We start from the raw sequence: 24,695 nt of genomic DNA, 5'->3' as shown, positions 1-24,695 counted from the left end.
TGATTAATGAAACCTTTTTCTAATGGTGCACTAAATTTCAAGTACTAGATCTTCAATTCTGCCCCTTATAGAAACCTCAGAGACAGCACGTTTGACCTGGCTGATATTTACACTACAAGATGGGCATGGTACTATTCACCCAACAGATCCAGCCAGCCTGTTCCCAAACAATTTCAAAAATGAAAGAAAGCAGCCATAATCATAAAACATTAGCCATTAAAAGCCAATCTACCTCATTCCTCTTTAGACTCATAGCCTGTATTAATGGACAATTGAGCCTTCAGTGCTTACCTTTTTACATCCATGTTCAAGATCATCGGTTTTATTCCCATGATGATCTACTGGAGCATCGCATTCGATAAATTCTTCAGGCCTGCAGTAGTTAAAAAGATAAAACAGGAACAGGATAAGCATTTCAGCACGACTCTTACACAAAACAAACCCAATATATTGCGGGAACACAACTAGGTCAACAACAAAACACACTAAGGAACCATTCTCGGTCAGGACCAGAGGCTCAGATCATGCATTTCTCTCTTCATTTATTTTGCTCAGAAACCTATAATCATGAACATTACAAACGTTACAACAGCATAAGACTAGAAGTCCTACGAGTCCAAGCTGAAGAACAAATATCCACCAATCAGGGATAACAACCATCACATAAGAATACCCACAAGTTAAAGCACTTCCTCTTTTTGCTGCTCAACAGCTAGAGTAGCACTTTTCCTTGTGGAGCTTCTTGATGATAAATATAAAAGGTGTGCGTGTGTGTCTTTGTACTTATGTGACTCGTGTAGTATCGCCCTGCTTCATGGGGAGAGACATTTTATTAATTTTCATGCTAAAGGTTTTCCCTCATTGACTGTATTTTGTACTTAACATAGCGCAGGTAGTTCAGAAGCAGGACCGGTGGCAGAAGGGGGGTCTCTTCAGAGATCCCTTCATGAAAGAAAATCAGTAAGTTCATGTCCACATTTTCCTCATTGGATAAGGTCCAACAGTCCAGGAAGAGGGTTTTCAGCACAAATGATTTTAGAGGGTCCAGTAGAGGAAGGGGGCACTCGACAAGCAGCCCTTACTTTACAGCCTCCCAGGAATACTATGAACAAAGCAGTTACAATGCTAGAATATATTTGGAGGTTTCTTTCTGACCAGAGGTGCAGGACACGGACATGGAGGACAGAGATCTTCTGGATGTAAAGACACTCTTTTTTGGTCGAAAAGAGACAAAAAGGGCCTTTGTCCAGTTATGAATTTGACAGAGTCTGGTGTATCGCCATTTACACCTCATAAGAGACATACTGCTACCAAACAATTGGATGGGAAGGCTGGATATGAAGGATGCTTACTTCATGACACTGATTTTCCGAACCACCTGAGGTTCCTCCATCGTTGGTGGGGTTAGGAGGTGTATGAGAATGTGGCCCTTCCTTTCAAGATCTTTCACTCCATAGTGTTTCACCAAGATGAGACTCATGGACTAATCATCTATCTGGACATTTTATTAATGAATCAGAGTGCTGTGCGCCTTCTGAGCAACCTCATGATAGCAACTCCCTGCTACAAAATCGGGGTTGCATTAGAAAAAACAAAAATGAGAATGCCAACCTTAGCAATCAATGGAATTTTTAAGATTTATCATCAAGTCAGTACAGCAAACACTGAAGCGCCTGGTAAAGAAGAGGACAAGCAAAAGAAGGAACTAAGACGTACCCTAACGAAGGCTCAAGAATCGCTGAGATACTTGGACAGAGTAGTCATACCACTGGAGTCCTCAATCCAAGCAAATTTCATGCTGCTTCTACATTGTCGAGCCCTGCAAAAGGCTGAAAGCCGCCCATCTGAGAAAGGGTCTCTCCTATGCATCACGCATCCAACGGAGAGCAGATGCTAGCAAAAAAATCTGGAGGTAGTTTGGAACACATGGAGGCCTGAAAAGGCAGGGCCATCATCGGGTCTGTCCAGGATATAGTCATGGAACACAAGCCTCTTGGCTGGGACGTTCACTGTAGAGATATTACGACAAGCAGAATCTGGTCAAAGCAGTAAAGGGAATTGCACATCAACTGCCTGGAGCTGCTTGCCCGATCATTTGCAGAGAGGAGTCTCACATGATACAGTCATGCTCCATTTTCCTCAAGATGGACAATATGACTGTGGCCCGATACATAAGCCGCCTCAGAGGGACAAGATCAAGAATCCTGGCAAAACTAGCGAAGGATTTTTTGCACTTCTGTCTAGACAGGAAACTATCAGTGACAGTAAAGTCTCTACCGAGGAAGTTGGACCTCCTAGTGGATTACATTCCTGATATCTAAAGGACTTCAATGCTTGGAAGCTAGATCCAATACTTTTTCAAGCAATTATGAGCAAGTGGAGTTCTTGTCTCAACCACCAATAACCTGAATTCTTGAATTCGAGACCAAACTCAAGGGTACTGGCGGCAGATACATTCTTGTGAGGCTGAAACCATTGTTTCAGTTAAGCCTTCATGCCCTTTTCGATAATTACTAGGTTTAAGGCGCAGGTGAGGCAACAGAAGACATGCTGCTCTTAATGACATCGTTTTGGATATGTCAAGCTTGGCTTCCAGTTCCTTTTGGAACTTTCTATGAATTATCTAACCCCATTTCCCCAGAATCAGAACATGGTGATGGATTCCTGAGGCAATTCGCACCAGCTGGTTCTAGACAGAACTCTACGGCTTATGGTGAGGAGGATTACTGGAGATGCAGGTCAATCCCAGGTCCTTCAGGGCTAGCTTCACAACTAATCAGGAGGGCTTGGTCAAAGTCCAGAGTCAAGCAATAGATTTCAGCTTGGCACAGATGGCCCTGCTCGTGTATGAGGCAGAATCTAGATCCTGTGGGTTAGATATAATGAAAGTTCTAATTTTTTTGTTGGAAGTGTCCCTCCTTAGCCTGGCCTGACATACAATCAATGCTTGCAGATTAGCAAGATCAGTAAGCAACGAGCCAGGTAACAGGATACAAATAGGTGAACATCCCTTGGCATGTAGACTCCTGAGGGGTGTTAGGCTGCCAGTTCTTGCAGAGTGGAGGTACTCTCAGCTGTGGGATGTAAATGTGGTGCCACGCCTCTTGGAATCCTGTCAGGGTAAGGACATTTTATCCAGGAAAGAGTTATCAGATATGCTTGCAATGGTTTTATGCCTAATTTCTCGTAAAACATTCTGATTTAACTGCGATGTATTTGTCAACTAGGATATTTGCCCCTGAAGTGTTACATTTATGGTGTACACAAACACAAAGTATAATATCAGAATGGTTCATTATCCAGCCTTCCCAGACCATCCTAGCCTATGTGTGGTGAGGGGCACTAGCGCATCCGAGGCCATGACGGAAGCATATAGACCAGAAATTATCAGATGAAAGCTCTTTGCAATAAAGAAAACTTTCCTGCCAGTCTCTTCACCCAAAACTGTAAAATGGGCTTGGTGGGTGATGAGTGAAGCAGGCATTTATATCTCTTCCTTTAGTGCTCACTCAGTAAGAGGTGCTATGGCATCCAAGGCCTTCTCTGTGGGAGGTCATCTAGAGCATATTTTGAGGGGGGCAGTGTGTTCGTCGATTCAACCTATAAAACGTTCTATATCAAACCAGTGATGGGTGTGGCAACACTGGCGGTCAGTAAGCTTTAAACATTCATAATCTGAGCCTCTGGTCTTGACACAGAATAGAACATTTCTTAGCTATAGTAAAGGAAAGTTTAACATCTATTAATGACAGAGGCAAGGATTATCCCACCCAGGGGTGGAAATTGTCCGGTTTCCCCACCCGGTTGCAGTTTCTACTAACCGTATGAAACACGTTAATCATCTTAAATTATCACTGTTATGATAAACAATTTACATTTATGTTTGCAGGGTTATGTTCAGGTGGTGTTCATTTTCTATGGTGCACATTAACTTTGTGTTGTACTCGAAGCTAGCAATAAATTTAGTTTGGTATATACATCCAGGTTTAAGGGGGTAATTTCAACACTGTTTTCATTCTGCAGGCCCTGAAGATTACCGATAGTTGGAGGTTAAAAGACTTGTTTTATGGCACAATGAAAGAGGAAGTGCTTTTCCTTGATGATCTTTTTACATGAAGGTAGTCATCCCTGACCGGTAGACATCTGTTATACTGCTAGAAATAATGGAAATTGTAATCTTTCCCGGTTTTAATATTTCTAATGTTAAAAGAATTAGGCTACTGAGCAAAATAAATGACAAAAATGCATAATCCTCGCCTGTGTCCTTAATAAAATTGAAACTCTCCTTTACAATATACAATTTCTTAGCTATCACCCAACATTTTAAGTACTCTCATACACTGAAAGTAGATAAAATGCTTCACAGGGTTCAACATTTAATACCCAAGTATATTATCAACAAACCTAGTCATTTAAACTTGACCGTTAATCTTAAATAAAAATTCACAATGGAATCAATGTTCAATGCCAAAAGCATTAATTTTTCAGCTATACCTCGTTAACTGTTTGATGGCATACTCAGAATCGATCATCAAAATCATTAATAGGTTAACACTGTCTAAACTGCAAAACAGTCGACTCAAATTCAACCCATACGGAACCGACATCCAATAGTGTACAGTTTTTCCAGCTGTAATTTTTACATTAAAAAAACATAGCAAATATAATCACAAAATCAATTTAGCAACTGTATGAAATCACTTCCGTTCATAATTACTACCTTCTATTGAAAATTTGAAGCATGCGATTCAGAAAGAACAATTTTATAATGATGACTAGTCCAAAAGTTACAAAATATTGTATGTGCAATCCCCTTGGTCGAAAAGAACAGAGGTTAAACCTTGTACAAGAGAAATTTAATTTTGAAAACATTCTGAAGAAATAAATGAAAGTTGACAAGCTAAAATCTTTAAAGAGAGTATGAGCTTTCCCTTTTAAAACATATGCAATGAGCATATCCGAATGCAAAGGGTCATTTAATTTAGTGAAATTGGAAATCTTGAACTCATTGGTGCAACATAATTATAACGTGATTGTATATAGTGCTTCCTACCCTATTTTGGTTATGTACACACTTATATATGAAGTGTTGCTATAACCAGAATTTCTGGTAATCAATTTAACTACCCTGCAAAACTGGAAGGCTGAGTTGGTTTTTCCAAACTTTGCACTGGTAACCTGTAGATCACTAGCCCTCAGCAGCCAATGTATACCTCAATGAGCTGTTAACTCATCTTGACCACATAACCTCACCTCTACATACGTGCAAAGTAAACAAGTGCTAGAATGGGGGCAATTTCTACGTAATGATCCAGACAATACTACCTGCTTGATCGAAAGCAATAAAAGACTTATACAATTGGTGGTTTGGTAATATAAACCAGTAGCACGCGTGAAACTGTTTATTCTCACTGCTCATCCTGGTATTAAAGCTTATGCTAAACTCCAAAGAGCTTCAACATTTTAGAACATGAGAGTCAAGTTTTATATGTTGTGATATAATTTCCTGTTCCTACAGGGCGCTCATCTGGTTAAATACTTTCTCTCAAACCCAGAAAGAGCAGATGAAGGATGGAATGCTCAACAAATCAAACATTCATCCATAATCTTTTTGCTCACCATGCCAACCCTGATGAGGGGGTGATTATCCGAAGCTGGTCCCAGGATGCTTGTTTCCAGTCCATGGAGGACCTGCCTTCGCAGTTCAGGCTGGACTGTTCCCACTGGGAAAGGGGCCAGGACTGATTTGCATATTGTTTGGTCCAAACTCGGGTGGCATGATGAGCAAAAATAAAACGAAGGTTTTAAACCAGATCTGTGACTGGGGGTGAATGTTTCACAATGTTCAGTTCTGTCCATCATCTTTGTGTTGCTAAATACTTTCCCTCACCAGAGCATTCGTTGTTCAGATGCCATATACGATGCAGAGACTGCAGGCACAAATGCTTTATCAGAACATATTGCCTTATCTGGTCCTGCATTAGTTTTAATTAACTGAGTACTAAAGTGTGTGTATGTGTGTGTATATCTATCTATATATCTATATGTATCTACACACACATACATACATACACACACCTATATACCTACGCCTGGCACAATGCTGGAACTGGCATAGCAGAGGCAATTCTTAGCATAGGCATTACATCAACAATGGTGTCACCATGGAACGAAAGAATGGCAGCACATGGAATGGAATGGAATGGAAGTATATTTATAGAGCGCGAATTGCTGCCCAGAGGCGTCCAAGCGCTAATAGATACTGGAGAGGAACCTAATAAGGTGGCTGAGAGGGACTAGTAGGGAAGGTTAAAAAGGAAAGTTTTTAACTCCTTACGGAATGACGAGTGGTTGGAGTTGGCTCTGAGATGCAGAGGGAGAGCATTTCAGGACTTAGCGGCGTTATATGTGAACGTCCTGCCGCCTGACCTGGTCTTTTTTATTCTAAGAGGTGTCGCCAGGAAAGTTTGGCTAGAACTGAGGTTTCTGGTAGGTATGTAATGGGTGACTAGGTCGCGGGTGATCAAGGGGCCTGTGTCCCAAAAGGACTGGTGAGCAATGCACATGGCTTTAAAACGAATACTTTGACTAACTGGCAGCCAGTGCAGTTTAACCAACCCGGCCCTCACAGATTGACTGCGAGGGAGTTCGAGTAGTAGTCGGGCTGCGCAGTTCTGCACTATCTGAAGTCTGCGTAGGGTGTAGTCTGGGGCGCCGAGGTATAACACATTGTTAAAATCCAAGCGGTACTGTATCAGACCCTGTGTGACTACCTGCTTGGCTTCCATAGGGAGGAGAGGCAGGATTTTCCTCAGCATTTTGAGGAGGCCGAAGCAGGATGCCGAGAGCTTAGTGGCTTGAGTCTTAAATGAAAGGGAACTGTCCAACCAAACCCCAAGGCTTTTGATGTTATCTTTAGGTTCTGGGGGGGGGGCCTAGGACGGAGGGCCAGAGGGAATTGAAGAGGAGGGGGTCGGAGGGGCCCAGGAGCATCAGTTCCGTTTTGTCCCCATTCAGTTTAAGGGACGATGAGGACATCCAGTTTTTTACTTCTATTAGGCAGTCTCTGAGTCCGCCTGACGTGGGAGGGTTGGCTCCCTGTGCCAGTGAGACCACTAGCTGCGTGTCGTCCGCGTAGGAGATGATCTTAATCCCAAAAGGGCGGACGACGTCGGCCAGTGGCCTCATATAGATGTTGAAAAGGGCAGGACTTAGAGAGGAGCCCTGAGGGACTCCGCACCCCAGAGGTCTGCTGGTGGAGACGGCCTCGCCGTCAAAGACTCAGAAGGATCTGTCCTCCAGGAAAGATTTAAACCAGCGCCAGGCTTTGTTCTTGATTCCGAAGCTGGACAGACGATGCAGCAGGGTGTCATGGCTGACCGTATCGAAGGCTGCGCTGAGGTCAAGGAGGATCACTGCCACTGATCCTCCCTGATCCAGGATTTTTCTAGATTCCTCCGTGACCATGAGGAGGGCGGTCTCAGTCTCGTGTTTGGGTCTGAAGCCCGTCTGGGTGGCGTCTAACAATTGGGCATTTTCTAAGAAATTTACCATGTGGGAGTTGACATATTTTTCTAAGATTTTAGTCACCCACGGGAGCAGGGAGATGGGCCGGTAGTTACTAAGATCTGACGGGTCGAGATTGGGCTTTTTTTTTTAGTAGTGCACGAACCATGGCTTGTTTCCATGCCAGAGGAACTAAGCCAGAGATGATCGATGCGTTCAGTACATCCCTGATGATTGGCAGTGTGATTAGAGATGCAGACATTAAGATGTCTGGAGGGGCTGGATCTTCTGGAGAACCAGTTTTTACTTTCCGAGCTATGGCTTCCAGGGTGGGAATATCCAGGAGAGGGAAGTGGTCCAAAATAGAATGAAGCTGAGGGAGGGGGGTGGTTGAAGATGCGTTGGACTGAGCTAGGGATGGGATATTGCTGGGGAGAAAGGAGGAGTAGATGTTATTGACTTTTTGATGGAAGAATGCAAGTCAGTTATATAAATAAACCAGATCACAGAACGCCAATTCCTAAATAAGAGTTTAGTGCACACGCATGACTGTCAACACTTTAGGAGGGTAAAAAAAAAAAAAATTACCTCACGGAGTGCTTCGGGTCTTGGTCTTAATAAATTTATCTTACTACATAAAAAAGTCCAAAAGGTTTATCATTAATGTTTTTTGTGCATGCGAGTCGGCATAAGGTAAAGAGAATTGGAGCTGACCCTACATTTGCTTCTACAACCATCTGTCCCTGACAGATGAACTAAGGGCGGTGTGCTGTCTCAGCACAAGTGCAGCCGATTGGCTCTGCCCTTTTAGTTATCACATCTCGTAATCAGTTGACGCGCGGGTCCATCGTATATAATCAGTGGGACCATTTCCACACCAGATGAGTGACTGTAAAGAGTCGCATTTACACCGGATATTCGGTATATAATCTTTATCCTGTTCGTTTCATGCGTCTTTTTGCGTGGAAATTAGTAAGTGTCAGCAAGTACCAACGTAAAGGATCCAGTTCAATACTAATATTTTATGAATTTAAGAGAGGACACTTCCGATTGGGGGTTTTATTGCCGAGTTGTGCACCGTAGAAAACATATCATTTTACGGTGGATACTGACATAGGAGGTCAAACTTCTAAGAATATTTTTTTTCTTCGTTTAAAGCCCTACATACGAGAGGAGGAGCCTAGCGCGCAACCAAGATGGCCGCGTAGGCACAGGGCTCCCAAGGGCCTCCACAACTTCCCACGTCTATCCTGAAATTATCCTGATTCTATCGACGGGCTTCTACAGGCGAACCTATGTGGAGGTGATACCTGTTGTCCAAATTCAAATCGGACATCAGGGACCGGAATAGCATCGACCCCAAGTTGGCGGCCTACTCCGGACTCGAGTTGGCATGGTGCCCGGGCAGAAAGTGAACAACAACGGCATGCAGGACTTGGGCCGGTGCGTACCCCACACTTTCACTTTCGGTTTCGGGTCTCCTCGCTGCAACTGACTGAGGGGCCCTGGATTGTCAGCACACATTTATAGTGGGACGATTGGGTATCCTGCCTGCTCTTGGCCACTAGCCTGGACTACCCTTCGTGATCGCCGAGGCTCCCTAGATTGGCTTTCCGGAGATTGCTCATCGTGTTGGTGGCCGACACCCTTGGCGACCATCAGACAATGGCGGCTAGATTGGACGGGGATAAACAAAAATCCAAGACGACTAGGCGGGGAGCTCATACCCAAGCTAACAACATGGACCGTTATACCCAGTCAAAAGGATCCCCTAGCGGCCTGCATAAGTCACCGGAGAGACCCAAGGATGGCCCGGGATCGTCCACGGAGATAACATTGCAGGACGTCATGGGTGCCATCGATGAGATGAAAGCGGCGGTCGGCCAGCAATTCGACACATTGGCCCATAAATTGGACACGGTTTTGATCGACGTTAAACTAGTCAGAGCGGACCTTTCACAAACGAATGAAAAGGTCAAATCCCTGGGTCTGACGACGTCGAGTCTGGTAACGGACGTGTCTGACCTGCAAGCAGAGGTCCGTAATCTGCGGACGTCCACTGATTTGTCTGTCCGTCGACTGGAGGATTTTGAAAGTAGGGCTCGGCAGAATAATGTCCGCATAATCGGGGTGCCGGAGAAATCGGAGGTCCCTGCGGCTGACCTCTTCGTGGAGGACCTCGTGATCAACCATCTCGCACCCAAAGGCTTGAGTTAATTCTTTGCGGTTGAGCGGGCCCATAGGGTTCCGGGTGGTAAGCCTAAACCGGGCGCTCCCCCACGGCCCATCATCGCCAGAATTTTTCATTTCAGGGACAGGGATGCTATACTGCAGGCCTCGAGGGTGAGTGGGCCGACGAAGTTCGAGAACACTCATAAGTTTCTACCCGGACTTCACACAATTGGTCCAAAAGCAGCGACAGGAGTTCATGGGTGTTAAACGGCGACTGAGAGACATGGACCTGAAATATGCGATGCTCTTTCCGGCCAGGTTGCGTGTTGAGTTTGAGGATCGGACGCATTTCTTCGATCGGCCGGAGGAGGTTGGAGATTGGCTTGATACCCTGCCTCAGCAACGACGACGAGAGGGACAGACCGAAGGGAACGGAGTGGGCTCGGCTGGACAGGAATAGACTTTTGGTTCCCGGTGACTGACTATTGTGATGACACTTTCATATTTTGGTTTGATGTTTCTATTCAGTGCCTTATCCTTCAATGCCCGGGGGTTGTAGGGTGCTTAGTGAGGCTCTTTCCTCCTCTGGGTTTTCTTTTTGTAGAGTAGTTAATGCTAGGGCGACAGGCACACTGCAAGTTGGGGGGGCTACACGGGCTCGTGCAGGGTGGGGGAGTTGTAACGGGAAGGTTGGTAGGGGGGGGGGGGGGAGAGTTGGGGAATGTTTGAATGTCCTACAAGGCAACGTCACGCTATACGACTGGTGGTCGGGATCGTGTTCACTGGGGGTGGGGGGTGGTGCGCGGGGTTGGGATGGGGGGTAGGGGATTGAGAGTACTCTCGTGGAATGTGAATGGCTTGGGGGATAGGATTAAACGTGGAGTAGTGCTGCAGTTTTTGAAGCGGCTGTCGCCAGATATTGTCTTTCTGCAGGAAACGCATCTGATTGGGAATTCTTGCCATGCTATGAATAGGCGGGGATATCGTCTTGTTGTGCATTCTGGTTTCACTTCTGGCTCGCGTGGGGTGGGCATCTTGATTAGAGCCTCTCTCCCGTTGGAGGTGGACGATGTGATCCATGATGATAGAGGGCGATATGCAGCACTTGTAGGCCGATGGGAGGGCAGAACCATCTCGCTCGTTTCTGTTTATGTCCCACCAGGATTGCAGACCGTAACTTTCGCTGATTTGGGGTGAATGGTCTTGGGACTCCCGGGGGGGGCGATTTCAACTTCGTCGTATCTGGCAGGGCGGATCGTCACCCTCCCAGGGATCTCCCGGGGGCACAGGCGTGGCTGAGTGGGTTTATAGATACCCTCGGACTGATAGACTGCTGGAGACTAATGCACCCGGGGCAGGCGCAATACACTTTCCACTCAGGGGCTCATGGGAGTTTATCGAGACTTGATTATGTCCTTATGCCGGCGGCCCAAGCTGTGATGATTAGGGAAGTAAGACATCTGGCCCGGGGTATTTCCGATCACTCCCCACTACTGTTGCACATTGAGGTCACCCCCGGGTCTGAGGGGAGGGTGGCACCGATTAACCCCTGGTACCTGCGTAATCCTAAAATCCAGGCGGACCTGGTCAAGTCTATTGAGCGCTATTTCACTGAAAACGTGGGGTCAGTCTCCTCTGCTGTCTCGTTATGGGAAGCCTTCAAACAGTGCTCCGTGGGCAGGCTCTTTCTCTAATTTCCCACTCCAAGAAAAGCAAGACTGAAGAGGTGGTTCGCCTTGAAAACGACATGGCCAAGTTGGAGGGGGACCTGGAGCTGGGTGTTACGAATGAGAAGTTGCATGTTCAGTCTTAAGCAGCTTGACTATAGGGCGCTGGTTACTGATGCTGCCAAAGTGATGAGTAGAGAGCAACAGGGGCGCTTGTACGATGTGGGGGATAAGGCTGGAAAATTGATTGCATGGTTGGACAAGGAGAGAGCGAGTCGAGTGGTGCCAGTTATTAAGAGAGCGGATGGTGTGCGTGTGACTGATCCTGTGGAAATTGTTGAATGTTTCGCGACTTATTTCCGCGACGTATATTCTCCAGTCTCGAATGGTCTTGAGGATGACTCATCTGTTGCTGAGAGATATAGTGTTGCCGTCATTGTCAGAGGCGGATAGGGTATTGATGTATGCGGCGTTGTCGCCTGATGAGATTGCTTTGGCTATTCGCTCGGTCGCTTCTGGCAAGGCCATGGGTCCCAATGGCCTTCCCATTGAACTGTATAAACTGCGCCCGGACAAGATGGCGTCTCATCTCTGCGACATGTTTCTTGAGGCACGTGACGTGGGCTCCCTCCCCTATGATCAGCGTCTCGCTACCATAGTCGTGATTCACAAGGAGGGGAAGCCGCGGGATCGGTGTATTTCTTACAGGCCCATCTCATTATTAAATGCTGAGCCTAAAATTCTTGCTAAGGTTTTAGCTAATCGTCTGGTTGGGGTCGTTGGCGACTTGATCCATCCGGACAAGTCCGGTTTCATACCTCACCGTAATACGGCTCTGAACCCGAGGCGTCTTCATGGAGTGCTCGCCAGAGCGGAGTACATACGTGAACCGGCCGTTTTGGCGTCCTTGGATGCCACTATGGCGTTTGATACCCTAGAATGGCCGTATCGTTGGGCGGCGCTCGCGAAATTTGGTTTTGGCCCCGGGTTGATCGGTTGGGTGAAGTTGCTGTACGAGGAACCGTTGGCTCAGGTTGTTGTGAATTGCAGAGTGTCGGCACCCTTCGGGTTGGGAAGAGGCACGCGGCAGGGTTGTCCGCTGTCGCCCCTCCTCTTTGCACTTGCCTTGGAACCTCTGGCTGCCTGGTTATGATGGGAGCCCTCATTGCGCGGCATTAGGTGGACGCCTGAATTTGAGGACCGCATCTCTCTTTATGCGGCGACATTCTCTTGTACCTCACATCTCCCCGGCAGTCTTTGATAGTACTGGTCGATGTTCTGAACTCATTTGGTCGCAACTCCGGCTTGGTCATTAACTAGGCCAAGTCATGCGTCTATGTTCTCTCTGGGGACGCTCCTCTCCTTCCGCGTGGCTGCCCTATCCAGATTTCGCAGTCAGGGTTTAAATACCTGGGAGTGTTCATAACTTTGGACCCTGTGGCCCGTTATGAGCGGAACCTACTCCCCCCACTCCAACGATTGAGGGCCGATGTCTCGAGGTGGCGACGGCTTCCGCTTTCGCCGCTCGGACGCGCGGCGTTGTTTAAATGATGTCGCTGCCACGATTCCTGTATGCACTGCAAAATACACTCGACGTCATACCGGCCCGCTATTTCCGTGAGGTGGAGAGCTTGCAGAGGCGGTTGTTTTGGGACGGGCGATCCCGAATCGCTCTCACAAAATTGACACTCCCTTGGTATGATGGAGGTATTGCACTCCCCGATATCAAGCGATATTATTGGGCGTCCCAATTGGCGGCGGTGAACCACGGGATGTACGGACCGGCCCTGAACCCGGCGTTCGAGATGGATAAAATGCTATTGCCTGGGGGGGGATTATAGTAGAGCACTCTATTCGAAGTCTCCTGGTGTGCAGTTGACAGGCCCAACAAAGATAGCAGTACGTGTGTGGCATGCTGCTAATGCTGCGATGGGTTGGAAGGACCGCCTGACTCGAGCGACTCCACTGTATGCTTCGGAAAGACTGGGCTGTTTGTGGAAAACTAAAGGGTTTGAGAAATGGGATATGATTGGCATATGTAAGGTGAGTGACCTCTGGGTGAAAGGGGAGTTTAAAACGTTTGAAATGCTGAAAGCGGAATATAAGCTAAACGATAGGGAGCATTTCCGGTATGCTCAGGTCCGTCATGCGTTGTGCTCGGTTTTCCCTGATGTTACGGCTATCCCGGAAAATTCCCCGCTGGAGGACAGGGTGCTCGATGGCTACGTGCCTGACAGCACAATCTCCTTGATCTATAAAAAGCTTATCAACGATCGGGCGGATCTGTTGACCCGCTTGAGGGAGATCTGGGTGGCTGACGGTTTGGAATTAGATGATGAGGACTGGGTCTCGGCAATAGCCTCCCCGCGGGAGGTGGCAATTCCGACCCGCCTTCGTTTCGTACAATTAAAGGTACTCCATAGAGTGTATGTCACTGGTCCCCGCCTGATGCGCATGGGTTTCTCCGTGGATGGGATGTGTAAGCGTGGCTGTGGTTTGCTGGGTACTTTCCTTCACGTTATATGGGAATGTCCTGAGGTGGCGCTCTTTTGGCGTCGGGTGCATGCGGTAATGGAAGAAGTCACTCACGTTGCTCTGCTTCCAGAAGCTAGGAGATGCCTGCTGAACGTGTGGGAGCCAAACGATTATAATGTGGCACAGACGCGGTGGGCGACTTTGGGAAATATGGTGGCTAAACGTAACATTGCCCAGTTATGGGGTTCCCAGAGGCCGCCCACGGTCTCGGTGTGGAAGGAGAATATGGATTGGTGCATGTTTAGAGAAAAGACGGTGTATGTAGCGAGAGGCAAGCCGAGGAAATGGACTGGGGTGTGGGGTCCGTGGAACGCTCATCGCGGAGACATCTGTGCCCCTCCTCTGGCTGTTGTATTGGATGTTCCTTTGTCCCCCTAGCCGAGCATTCCTCGTCTGTTAGGTTATGAGTGACTTACAGTTTGATTTTCCTCTGTTCCCGGGCCCCCCTCCCCTCTCTGCCGCTGATCATTGATTCCCTACCCCGGGGAGCGCGTCCTGACATTTAAAATGCCTATTGCCTTGTTTGTGTGTAATGTTTTAGTTCTAACTTGAAAACTGCAACCGTATTTAATATTGTCACTTAACTATTGCTTCTGCCTTTACTGGGAGCGATGATGGACTGACGGGCTCCCCGGATTGACCAATCTGTATAACGGTGAATGATACGTCTCATGCTAATTAGCGGCCGGCCCAAAGGATTGTAGGCCCATTCTAATGAGTGTTCTCATCAAAATACATAAATTGGGCACATAGAAGTTTTTAGTGCAGCTTATTACAAACATACTACCTTGATGGCTAGTCATGTTTAGCAACAGAAGAGTAAATAAGGACGCACTGAGAAGGAGCCTGGAGCAAGATTAAGAAGCATTTAGGTAGGGTTTTTTATAATTATATATCAAATAATAAGGTTTCTTGTTCTAATATGTTTGGCTAGTATTTGTTCAATTATCTAAATACGCTCACAGGGTGCAGTGTTAATAAACATGACATCTCCATTTATCAACCAGAGGGAAAGGGTTTGTTGGGAAGAAATTTCTTGATGTGACCATTACCCTTTTTTATTGTATATTTATATTTTTCGAGTCAATAAACACATACACCTCATTTGGTTTGCTATGATGCAAACTCAAGATAAAAGGAACGACTGTAAACGATGTCATTTTGAAGGTGGAATATGTAAGCGTAGCCCCCTTAATTCAGCATCAACGCAATAGGACCACTTTTGGTGTAGGGGAAATACACTGAATGAAAATACCTAATCATGTCCCTTTGAAGATTTTAGGAACAGGCCACTTTCTATGAAAATGTGAGATTTGCTGAAAACCTTGGCTGTATTTGTTCGTTACGAGTATGTAAATGGTGTGTCATTTGAGCGGACCTATTATTCAGCAACCACATACAAAGGATAAAAGTGCACATAAACTGCAGTGCAATCGCAGTCAGAATACGCATACTGGGGCAATAAGTTACATGGGTTATTACGGTAAACGGGTTTAGTCGGTGTCTTCGGAATTGATAAAGCAATCAGAAATATTTTAGTTTTTTAATTTATTGCACATAACTTTTTTCTTCATGCTGTGTACACTCTACTAAAGCTACTAAATCTTTCACTTGACATTACAAACAAGCACTTGCAAAGCCAGTAGGTCAAAACTATGTAGATAGACACCTGGTTTCCCAGCTAGCCACTTGCCAGTGGACTTCAGTTCCCGCTTATTCCAGCCTGATCCAGTCACACCGCCACTGCCTGGGTTTTCCTGCTCACCGTTCTTCCCGCCAACCTAAGCCCTGCCCAACCCCAGGACTTGCTTAATCCAGGCTGCAATGCAACCACGCAGGGGACTTGCCGAAGGCAGGTGAAAGGCAAGCCATCTGCACCCGGACCACGACCAGTGCCACATTCCCTGGTCTTCCCGCCCCCACATAAAATATTGCCAAGCTATACTGGCTAATACTGACACTGCGCAGACCCACACTCCATGGTAGGACTTTCAACTGCACCCACTACCACTTCACCTGCCATGCCAAATGACCAGCCCCACCCCGAACACACTACACACACCACCTGAACAAAAACACCAACTCACATGCGCCCTTCTCAACACACTATGCAAACACACCACCGAGATTTGGGAGCTCGTTTCCACCCTCACACCAGATGCCCTCTTCCTCACAGACCAGGCTCAACCCAACTTCCGCACCAGACATCGCCACACAAACCCAAAGGGTACAAGATTACCCACCACAACTGCCTCAACAAGCCTGGCAGAGTGATCGCCATCATACACAAGGAATTCATCCAATGCACTACCACAAATGGCATCACCCCAGCCATGGAACACCTCAACTTTCAACTCCGAACAGACAGTAAAACCACCATCAGGGCTACCCGCCTACTGTCCTCCAGTACCACGTCCAGCCTTCTGCAACTTCATGCCCCTCCTCCCTCACTGTAGACTCCAACTAAATTTCCCTCAGCGACCTTAACTTCCATCTTGAGGACCACGACATCAACACTACCAACCTCCTCTACATAATGAACAATATCGGACTCACCCAACTCTTTCACGACCCCACACCCTATATCCCCCCCCCTTCTCCTCCAACAACCACATCAGGGACAGCCACAACACAGAACTCACCTGGACCAACCACTCCATCGTCCACTTCAACATCACCAACTCACGGAGCTCTGTCCCCAGACTAACCAACACACCCGACCGCAGCTGGAGCAAAGTCTCAAAAGACACATAGATCAACGCACTCAACACCAGCCACTCCATCTCTTCCAACAACCTGGACTAGAATATCAAAAACTTCAACAATTGAATCACCAACTGCGCAGTTCCACCAAGCAGGCTAGCTCATACACTGAAGACCTCAGAACCACAAAATAACACTGGAAACAACTGGAAAGGAGATAGCGCACCAGCAAGCTCACAATTTACAAGACCGCCTTTAAGAGAGCCTTCAACCAATACCACAGACAGTTGAGAGAATCCAAAAAAAGCCTCAGCCTCACGCATCGAATCAAGCTCCAATAAAAGCAAAGAACTCTTCAACATCGTCAAAGAATTAGCCAACCCCTCAGCTGCAACAAACATTAAGGAACTCTGTAACAAGCTTGCAAACTTCTTTCATGACAATATCGCCAACATCTACAGAAAATTCAAACCCCAGATCAAGGTCACCGACTTCCTTCTGCAACACAACTACCCTGCTACCACCACAGACATCCGACTAACTGAATGGAGCCAGCTCGCCCCACAGGACACAGCTTCCATTATGAACTAAGTCCACTTAAGAGCCCTAAACCACCAATGCCATCACTACATCTTCAACCTCAGGCAAAGCCAGATTCAGCCACGTAATCACTACCTTGTTCAACACCTCAATTGCCACTGCGCTTTCCCTGAGGACTGGAAACACACAGAAGTTAACTCCCTACCACAGAAATCATTAGCAGACCCCAGCAACCTCAACAACTAACTACCAATCTTCCTGTTCCCATTCTTGACCAAAGTATTACAAAAAGCCATCAACTCTCCTCACATCTGGAACGGAACCTTCTACTCAACTCCTCCCAATCCAGATTAAGCAGCAAACAGCACCGAGACAGCCATCATCACGGCTACCGATGACATACAAGCCCTAGAAGACCGAAGAGAGACTGCAGCTCTGATCCTCCTAGACCTCTCGGTAGCCTTCGATACAGTCTACCACACACTCGTCACAAGGCTACACAACCTAGGCATCCAAGGATTAGCTCTCAGATAGATCGCCTCTTTCCTACCAGGAAGAAAGCAAAAAGTCTGCCTTATCCCCTTCACCTCAGAAACCAAGGAAATCAGGATCCTCGCTCAACCCCACCCTCTTCAACAGTTATGACCCCTCTAGCCATCATCGCCAAAACCCACAGACTAAACATCATATCCTACGCAAACGTCACACCACTCATCCTCTCCCTCACTGACCATGCTAGGGACCTAGGCATTATTCTGCACAACAAGCTAAACATGACGACTCCGATCAACTCAGTCTCCTTCTCATGCATCTTCACCCCCTGCATGCTTCTTAAGATATTCAAATGGCCACCTGTTAGAAATGGGATTTCTGGTTGGCTAGGGCTTGCGCCAAAGCCAGACAGAAACCACCACTCTAGTCAGGGGTGGGGAGTTACACGCCAAAGATAACCCCTGCTCACCCCCTTGGTAGCTTGGCACGAGCAGTCAGGCTTATCCCGGAGGCGATGTGTAAAGCGTTTGCGCGCGCACCCAGCAACAACACCCAAGGCCCACCACAAATGAAACTCCACACAAGGTATTCTATAAAAATAGCCTTTGTATTATACCAAAAACACATTAGATAAAAACACACACTTTACAATGTGCCAACAGGCACGGGCAGAGTTTACAAGGGATTATATGTACAGGGGACAGGGCCACATGGACCACTGTCAGGAATTAGCACTTTGTAGAAATTAGCACTTAGAACATAGGAATAATGCTTTAGAACATAGCACATACAATCACTGTAGCACTAAATAACACATGTAGCACACAACCAGTAACTACTGGTAACAGGTAAGTACCACCTACGCAACCCTAACCACCTTAGCAAAATGTACGCAGGGAATCAGGACCTCCCTAGCACCACCTGTACTAGGAGAAAAACAACCACCTAAGTATCACAATACCTGTAGGGGTCTAAGCACATTACACATGATGCATCGCAACACATTCAGAGGTGTAGGGAAGGAAAACACATGATGCATAACATACATTCAGCGGTGTAAGGACAAGGCACATGACGCATAAAAACACATTCAGAGGTGCAGGAAAGGAAAACACATGATGCATAAAAACACATTCAGCGGTGTAAGAATAAGGCACATGACGCATAAAAACACATTCAGAGGTGCAGGCCGCGCCAGAACCTAAACGTAGCAGCTGCCCACTACTTGCTGGGCAGCTGGGGACAAGAACAGGGCCTAAACGCTGCAGCTGGCACTAAGTGCTGCGCAGCTGTGGAAGGCACATAGTAGGCATGGGCTCTCACTAGCCCCTGAAACAATATCCAAAACGATGGAGCCACCTAGGCTCTAAAACAACATGTCCCCCATGGAGCACACGGGCTCCTGAAATAATGGTGCGCAAATATAGAAAAGGGGCTTGCCCCAAAGTACTGTGGAGCGCACTGGCGCTCTCTGGGCAAACAATGCTGGGTTGGAGCCTCTCTGGCTCAAGACAATTCTGTCCCCACATCGCTAGAGCCACCTGAGGCTCTAGAAATACAATACGGACCATGCCCGCCTCGTTGGAGCCTCGTGGCTCAAAACCAATTATTCCCACATCGTTGGAGCCTACGCACAGGCTCTAAAGATATACATCTGTGCCCCGTGTTGGAGCACGCCGGCTCAGAAAGTAACTAATGCCCCCGATGGAGCGCACGGGCGCTTGTGCCTCGAACAGGCACACAGGGAGCCCCCCCTTCTCATTGGAGCGGCCCGCAACGGCGGGACCGCTCGGAAAGCAACTTAAACTGGCACACACTGGAGCCCGCCTCTTACCGGCTCTCAGCGTGCGGCGATCTCTGGCTCTGCCCGGTCCCTCTTCTGGGACCGGGACTTTGCTTCTCAGCGGCAGCACTCCTCATGAGGCGCGGAGCTTCCCTTGCTGATGGGAGCCTCGCGCTGCGCTCAAACTTCACCCAGGCCTCCTCTCCCGGGAATGGCGGCACTTCCGCTTCCGTCCCGTGGCCCCGCCCACAACCAGGCGGGCCGCGGGCTCAGCGGCAATTTTGAATGCGGCTCGGGCCGCGGCGGTGATTTCTTTTGCGGGCAAAGTGCGGGGTGGGCACCCGCAATTTTAAATAACTAAATAAGCGGGGTAGGCACCTGCGCACCCCAGGCAACCAGATAAGCGGGGTGGGCACCCGCAAGGCACGCATTATGGGGGAATCCCTACGCTGGGGATTCGCTCTCTCGCTCGCAGCAGCGCAACGCTGCACAGCCCCAGCTCCTCTCTCTAGGGGAATAAAGCGCTCTCCCGGCGCTGTGTTCAGGACCAGTAGAAAGTCCTTGAGAGGTCCAGGAACCAGAAGCAAATGGTCCCACAAAGTCCATTAGGCATCCAGGGGCTGGGCAGGGCCCAGGGAGGCAAGCCTTCCCCTGGGCCCCAGCAGCAGCGCGCCCCTGGCAGATTCAAGTACAGAACGAGAACATTTTGTAAGGGGACACAGCCCCTTTTTATACACCTAATCCCTTTGTCTCAAAGGTGCAGGGAAGGGGCGAACCAGATACAACTGGTTCCTGAACACTTTGTTTTGCTCAGCCCCTCTCCCTATTCACAGAGCAGGCCAGGGTAATCAGTCGCACCACAGGGGGCGGAGCCAGCATTGTGTGGGGAAACCCAGCCCTATTCAGGACCTAGGTGTACTCCTGCCACCCATCTGGCTGCTGATCTCCCTATTCACCACTGGGTGACTCCTCCTGACTCTGGGGATTCCCTAGCCCGTCACCTGACCTTAGCCAGCCAATCACCAGACAAGGCACTCATTTCACACTGCACACAGAAGTGCCCACTTCTAGAAGTGGCACTTCCACACTAGATACATGCACGCCGCACACATCATCGCGCAGCATTTAATCACACGAGTCCGCACATACCAGACTCGACCCTGCACACCCCACGCATCAGGAACTACCAGGGACACATGCATTCCCCATGCATTCCTATGGGAGGGCAGGCCTATCTCACCACATGCACTCAGAGGGCGCACGCACTTTACTCTGGGACACAGGGAAAGTGCGCAGAAAGCAAAAATCACTACCACCAGGTCACCAATAAAAGCAAAAAGTTTAGGGGTGAACCTGCCAGAAGGGCCAAGTCCAACACCACCCCAAAGCTCAAGGTGCACCATCACCCAGGCCCTCGTCTCCAGCTGACTGGACTACGTCAATGCTCTCTACTCAGGGATCGCAGCTCACCTCGACTAGAGAAAATACAGAACATTCCTCCACTTTTTGATGCATCTGTTTGCTGGCCATAGGACTCTGAAAACTTTACTGTTGCCCAGGGTTAACTTGCATGGCTTCTCCCCTAAACATGGTGACCCTGGTATATACCCAATTGGCATATTTAGTATTACCTATAAATTCCCTGTACAGTGGTATACCATAGACCCAGGGCCTAAAATCTAAATGCTACTAGTGGGCCTGCAGCGCTGGTTGAGCCACCAACACAAGCAGCGTTGCAAAACGGTCTCAGACCTGCCATTGCAAGGCCTGTGTAGGCAGCTTACTGCCACACAGCCTTAAACTCCCCTTTTATTACATACAAGTAATTCCTCAGGTAGACCCTAGGTAGCCCTGAGGGCAGGGTGCTGTGTAACTAAAAAGTAGGGCAAATACTTTTATATTTTATATGTATTGGTTGTGGCAAACAGCTAAATTTATTTTTCACTACTCAGAGGCCTACTCCTCTCACAGGCCAGCATTGGGAATTCCTTAAAACACCTAACTGTAATTCCAGATGAGGAAGGGGCAGCTAAATCATGTTTCATATCTTTTGAATGGTAATGATAAATCCTCTTTACTGGTAACATTGGATTTAACATCACTGTTTTAGAAATGGCACTTTAAGAGAGTGAACATTTCTCTGCTCTTACTGCTCTGTGTGCCTTGCAGCCGGTCTCCAACACATATGGGGGCCGGGGGAATGACAGCTACACTTTGCGCATTCCCTCTAGACAGCCACAAACCTAGGAAGGGTGAGTGGACCAGAGAACCTATCTACATTCATCTGCATTCTGATAGCTCTTCCATTGCAGGAAGAGCAAGGGGAAACAGGCACTTACACCAGAACGGGCAGTGTCCTGTGATCCACACAGAGGGCACACACACACACAGAGGGCACGCACACACAGAGGGCGCGCACACACACACACACACACGATGAAAGGGGACCTGTGCGCTTCAAGGGCCTGCTTTGAAGTCACCTTTACATCAAAAGGCACATTTGGGTAGAAGTACTGGGGCTCTGACCCTACCAAGACGGTACACTACCAGACCTGTGAAGGACTCTGCCAAGAGTAAAGACTGCTGAGTTACAAGGATTGCCACTCTGCTTGACTGACTGTTCTGAAGGAGGTGCTGCTTTGCGTTGCTGAGTTGCCCTACTGCCTGCGGATCTCTGCCTTGCTAAAGAGAAGGACTGGACCCATTTCACTTGAACCCATATTGACTCCAAGGGCTTGCTGGCTGGCCTCGTGTTCTGAAGTCTCAGGGCCATCAAAGACTTCCTACAATCCTGCTGATGCTGCTGGGCTCTGCCATCTGGAGTCCTCCCTTGTCAGAGTTTCCAATCCAATCATGGACCTCAGAAGTGGGTTCTATAGCCGTTTTTGCTTCAAAATAGAAACAGTCACGAATTTGAGCCGATAAGAACCAAAGCATTGCCCTTCGACGCCAGCGCAGGAGCTAATCGAGGACATCGCCTCGACAGACTATGCAGCTCGACAATAACGCAGGTTCTGCATCTTAAAGGAGATCGATGCTAAAGCCTTCATCAACTGCATGGATCAGCGCCGCCGCTTTGCTTCCATCCATGGAATCGACGACGCGCCTCCTCACATAGTGTCTTAGACGTCGATACTTGCTCCATCCAAGGTACTTTGGCAGCAGGAGATGTGTAAATGCTGTAACCGGCCTGACCTCCGTCGCGGTCGGCCTGAACTTTAGATTTACCCCGGTCTAGAGTGCCCTCAAATAACACCTTAGCGCTACTGACTCTACTTCTAAGCACTATTTTTGGTTTATTCTTTGAAAAGTCATAACTCCGGTTCTACGGATTGGATTTTTGTTGTTTTGGTCTTGATTTTCCCTTTAAAATATTCTCTGTCTAAACCTGTGCAGAGCACTCTTGCTGTGGTGGGGCCAGGGAGGGGGGGTGGTGCATGTGTGTGTTGCACAAATACTTTACACATTGCCTCGTTAGATAAGCCTGCCTGCTCTGTGCCAAGGTACCAGAGGGTGAGCACAGGTTATCTTTCATTGTGTATCTAGCTTACCTTGACTAGGTTTGTGGTCCCTACTTGGACATGATGCATACCTCTGCCAACTAAAGACCCAACTTCTAACAACGGCTACCTGTGAATGTTAATTTCTGCAGCCACCATGATTTTTTCTAACTATAAAAAATAATTCAAGATGGCTGATGCACATGAGCACGAATACGCACAGAGCCTTCATTTTTAATTTATTTTTGTATTTTTAGTTTTTTGGTTAGGTACCACAAAATCATTGCCAGATGGCTGCCAGTGTGGGTAAACGTACTAAAGAACAGTGTCCACCATCTAGGAATTTGTTTTTATACTTTATTTTTTTAATTTACCTTTCTAAAATGTCCGTCTGCCATCTTGGAACTGTGAATTAAGAATAAAGAATGTGCAGGATGTCACACAAATTGAACCAACCCAGGCAGGGTAGCAGTTTCCAAGCCATCACAAAAAAAGAAAACAAGCATTTACAAAGCCAAAATGTTTGGCTTTAATGCACTAAAGACATGCATAAAACAGTAATCTACAAATGTGCACAAACTATTTGTGCCAAGTCTTGGTGCAACTGGTTTCTTTCTGTGCCAGCAACTGTGCCTTAAACAGAAAGTTAAGCAAAGCATTGTGCAGCAGGTTCAGATGACAAGAGTATGTTGGGTTAACAAGCAATAGATTCAAAAGGAAAAAGGAGAGTGATGCAGACAAACCTATAAAAGAACAAAGATTTACTACAGAGCAAAATATTAAAAATAATTGTAATGCAAAAGTGTAGCTCTACAGTCAAGTCACTAGGCCCGGAAGAAATTCATCTTGTCAAGGCTTCGAAAAGATAGGCACCACTAACACCATTCATCCTTACCACACCATTTAACACTGCATAAAATAAGTGCCTGCATTAAATAAGTATGCAACAATACTACCTGGGACAAGTATAACGCATTGAATGTCACCATGAAGCCGCTTTAAGACAAACACCAATAAAACACTGTCAGACCATGTTCACAGGGGCAAGTGGCAGGCAGGAGCTAATGGGCTACAGCTATGGGGACTGGATTTGTTTGTCTCTACTGTCTACTATGGCTGTACAACCTGGGTCAAGTACAACTCTTTAAGCAACTTTACTTTCAGTGGCAGCACAATCATGTCACATACCAGACTCGTGGGTCTGAGTCTTATGCACTTGAAAGTGGAGCCCTAGTCTGGGCACTCCACCAATTCCCCTTTGCCTATCCCTCAAGACTCTGGGGGGCATATTAGCAAGTGTGTTTTCGCCACTTTAGCAGCCCTTTGGCGCTAAAGCGGCGATTCCATTATCACGCTATCCTCAAGGCCTCGTTAACATGCATTAGCACCTGTTATCTTGCGATATAAGCCGGTTTCGGGACACATCACAGGCCAGCGATATATTTCGCTAATTAGATGCGAAGTAGGCGTTCCTTACAAGAACTCCATTAAATAAGTCGCAAACACAACTTTGCTGTATTAGCAATGGGGCCCTGGACCCGCAAAGCGATCAAAAAAGTCCAGCAAATCGCGGTTATCGCTAGAAATTTACACCTGAAGAAAACCTGACTTACCCAGCTCTTCAATGGAAGGTGGATTGTCAGCTTAAGAACACACTAGCGTATCAGCAAGCATTCCAATATCGCAGGTAGTTTATCGCAGGATTCAGACTGCCATCGCTAGTTTCCACCGATTTCGCTGGATTTTGCATCGCCTGTGAGTGACGCGTTGATAATACACTGCTAACAGGGCGAGAAA

General features: G+C 47.4%; 1 protein-coding gene across 2 annotated transcripts in view; it reads right to left on the bottom strand.

Annotated features, from left to right (window-relative positions):
- TM2D2 (TM2 domain containing 2) overlaps positions 1–24,695 on the bottom strand; it is a 72,631-nt gene that overhangs the window by 8,792 nt on the left and 39,144 nt on the right. For both annotated transcript variants that reach the window (XM_085634575.1, XM_085634574.1), the window contains one exon: positions 292–373. In XM_085634575.1, the coding sequence (XP_085490701.1) occupies positions 292–373 (82 nt within the window). The remainder of the gene's footprint in view (positions 1–291; positions 374–24,695) is intronic.

This window comes from Triturus cristatus, chromosome 11, assembly GCF_964204655.1.
Source record: "Triturus cristatus chromosome 11, aTriCri1.1, whole genome shotgun sequence".
NCBI lineage: Eukaryota > Metazoa > Chordata > Amphibia > Caudata > Salamandridae > Triturus > Triturus cristatus.
This window is presented reverse-complemented; position numbering and strand designations above follow the sequence as displayed.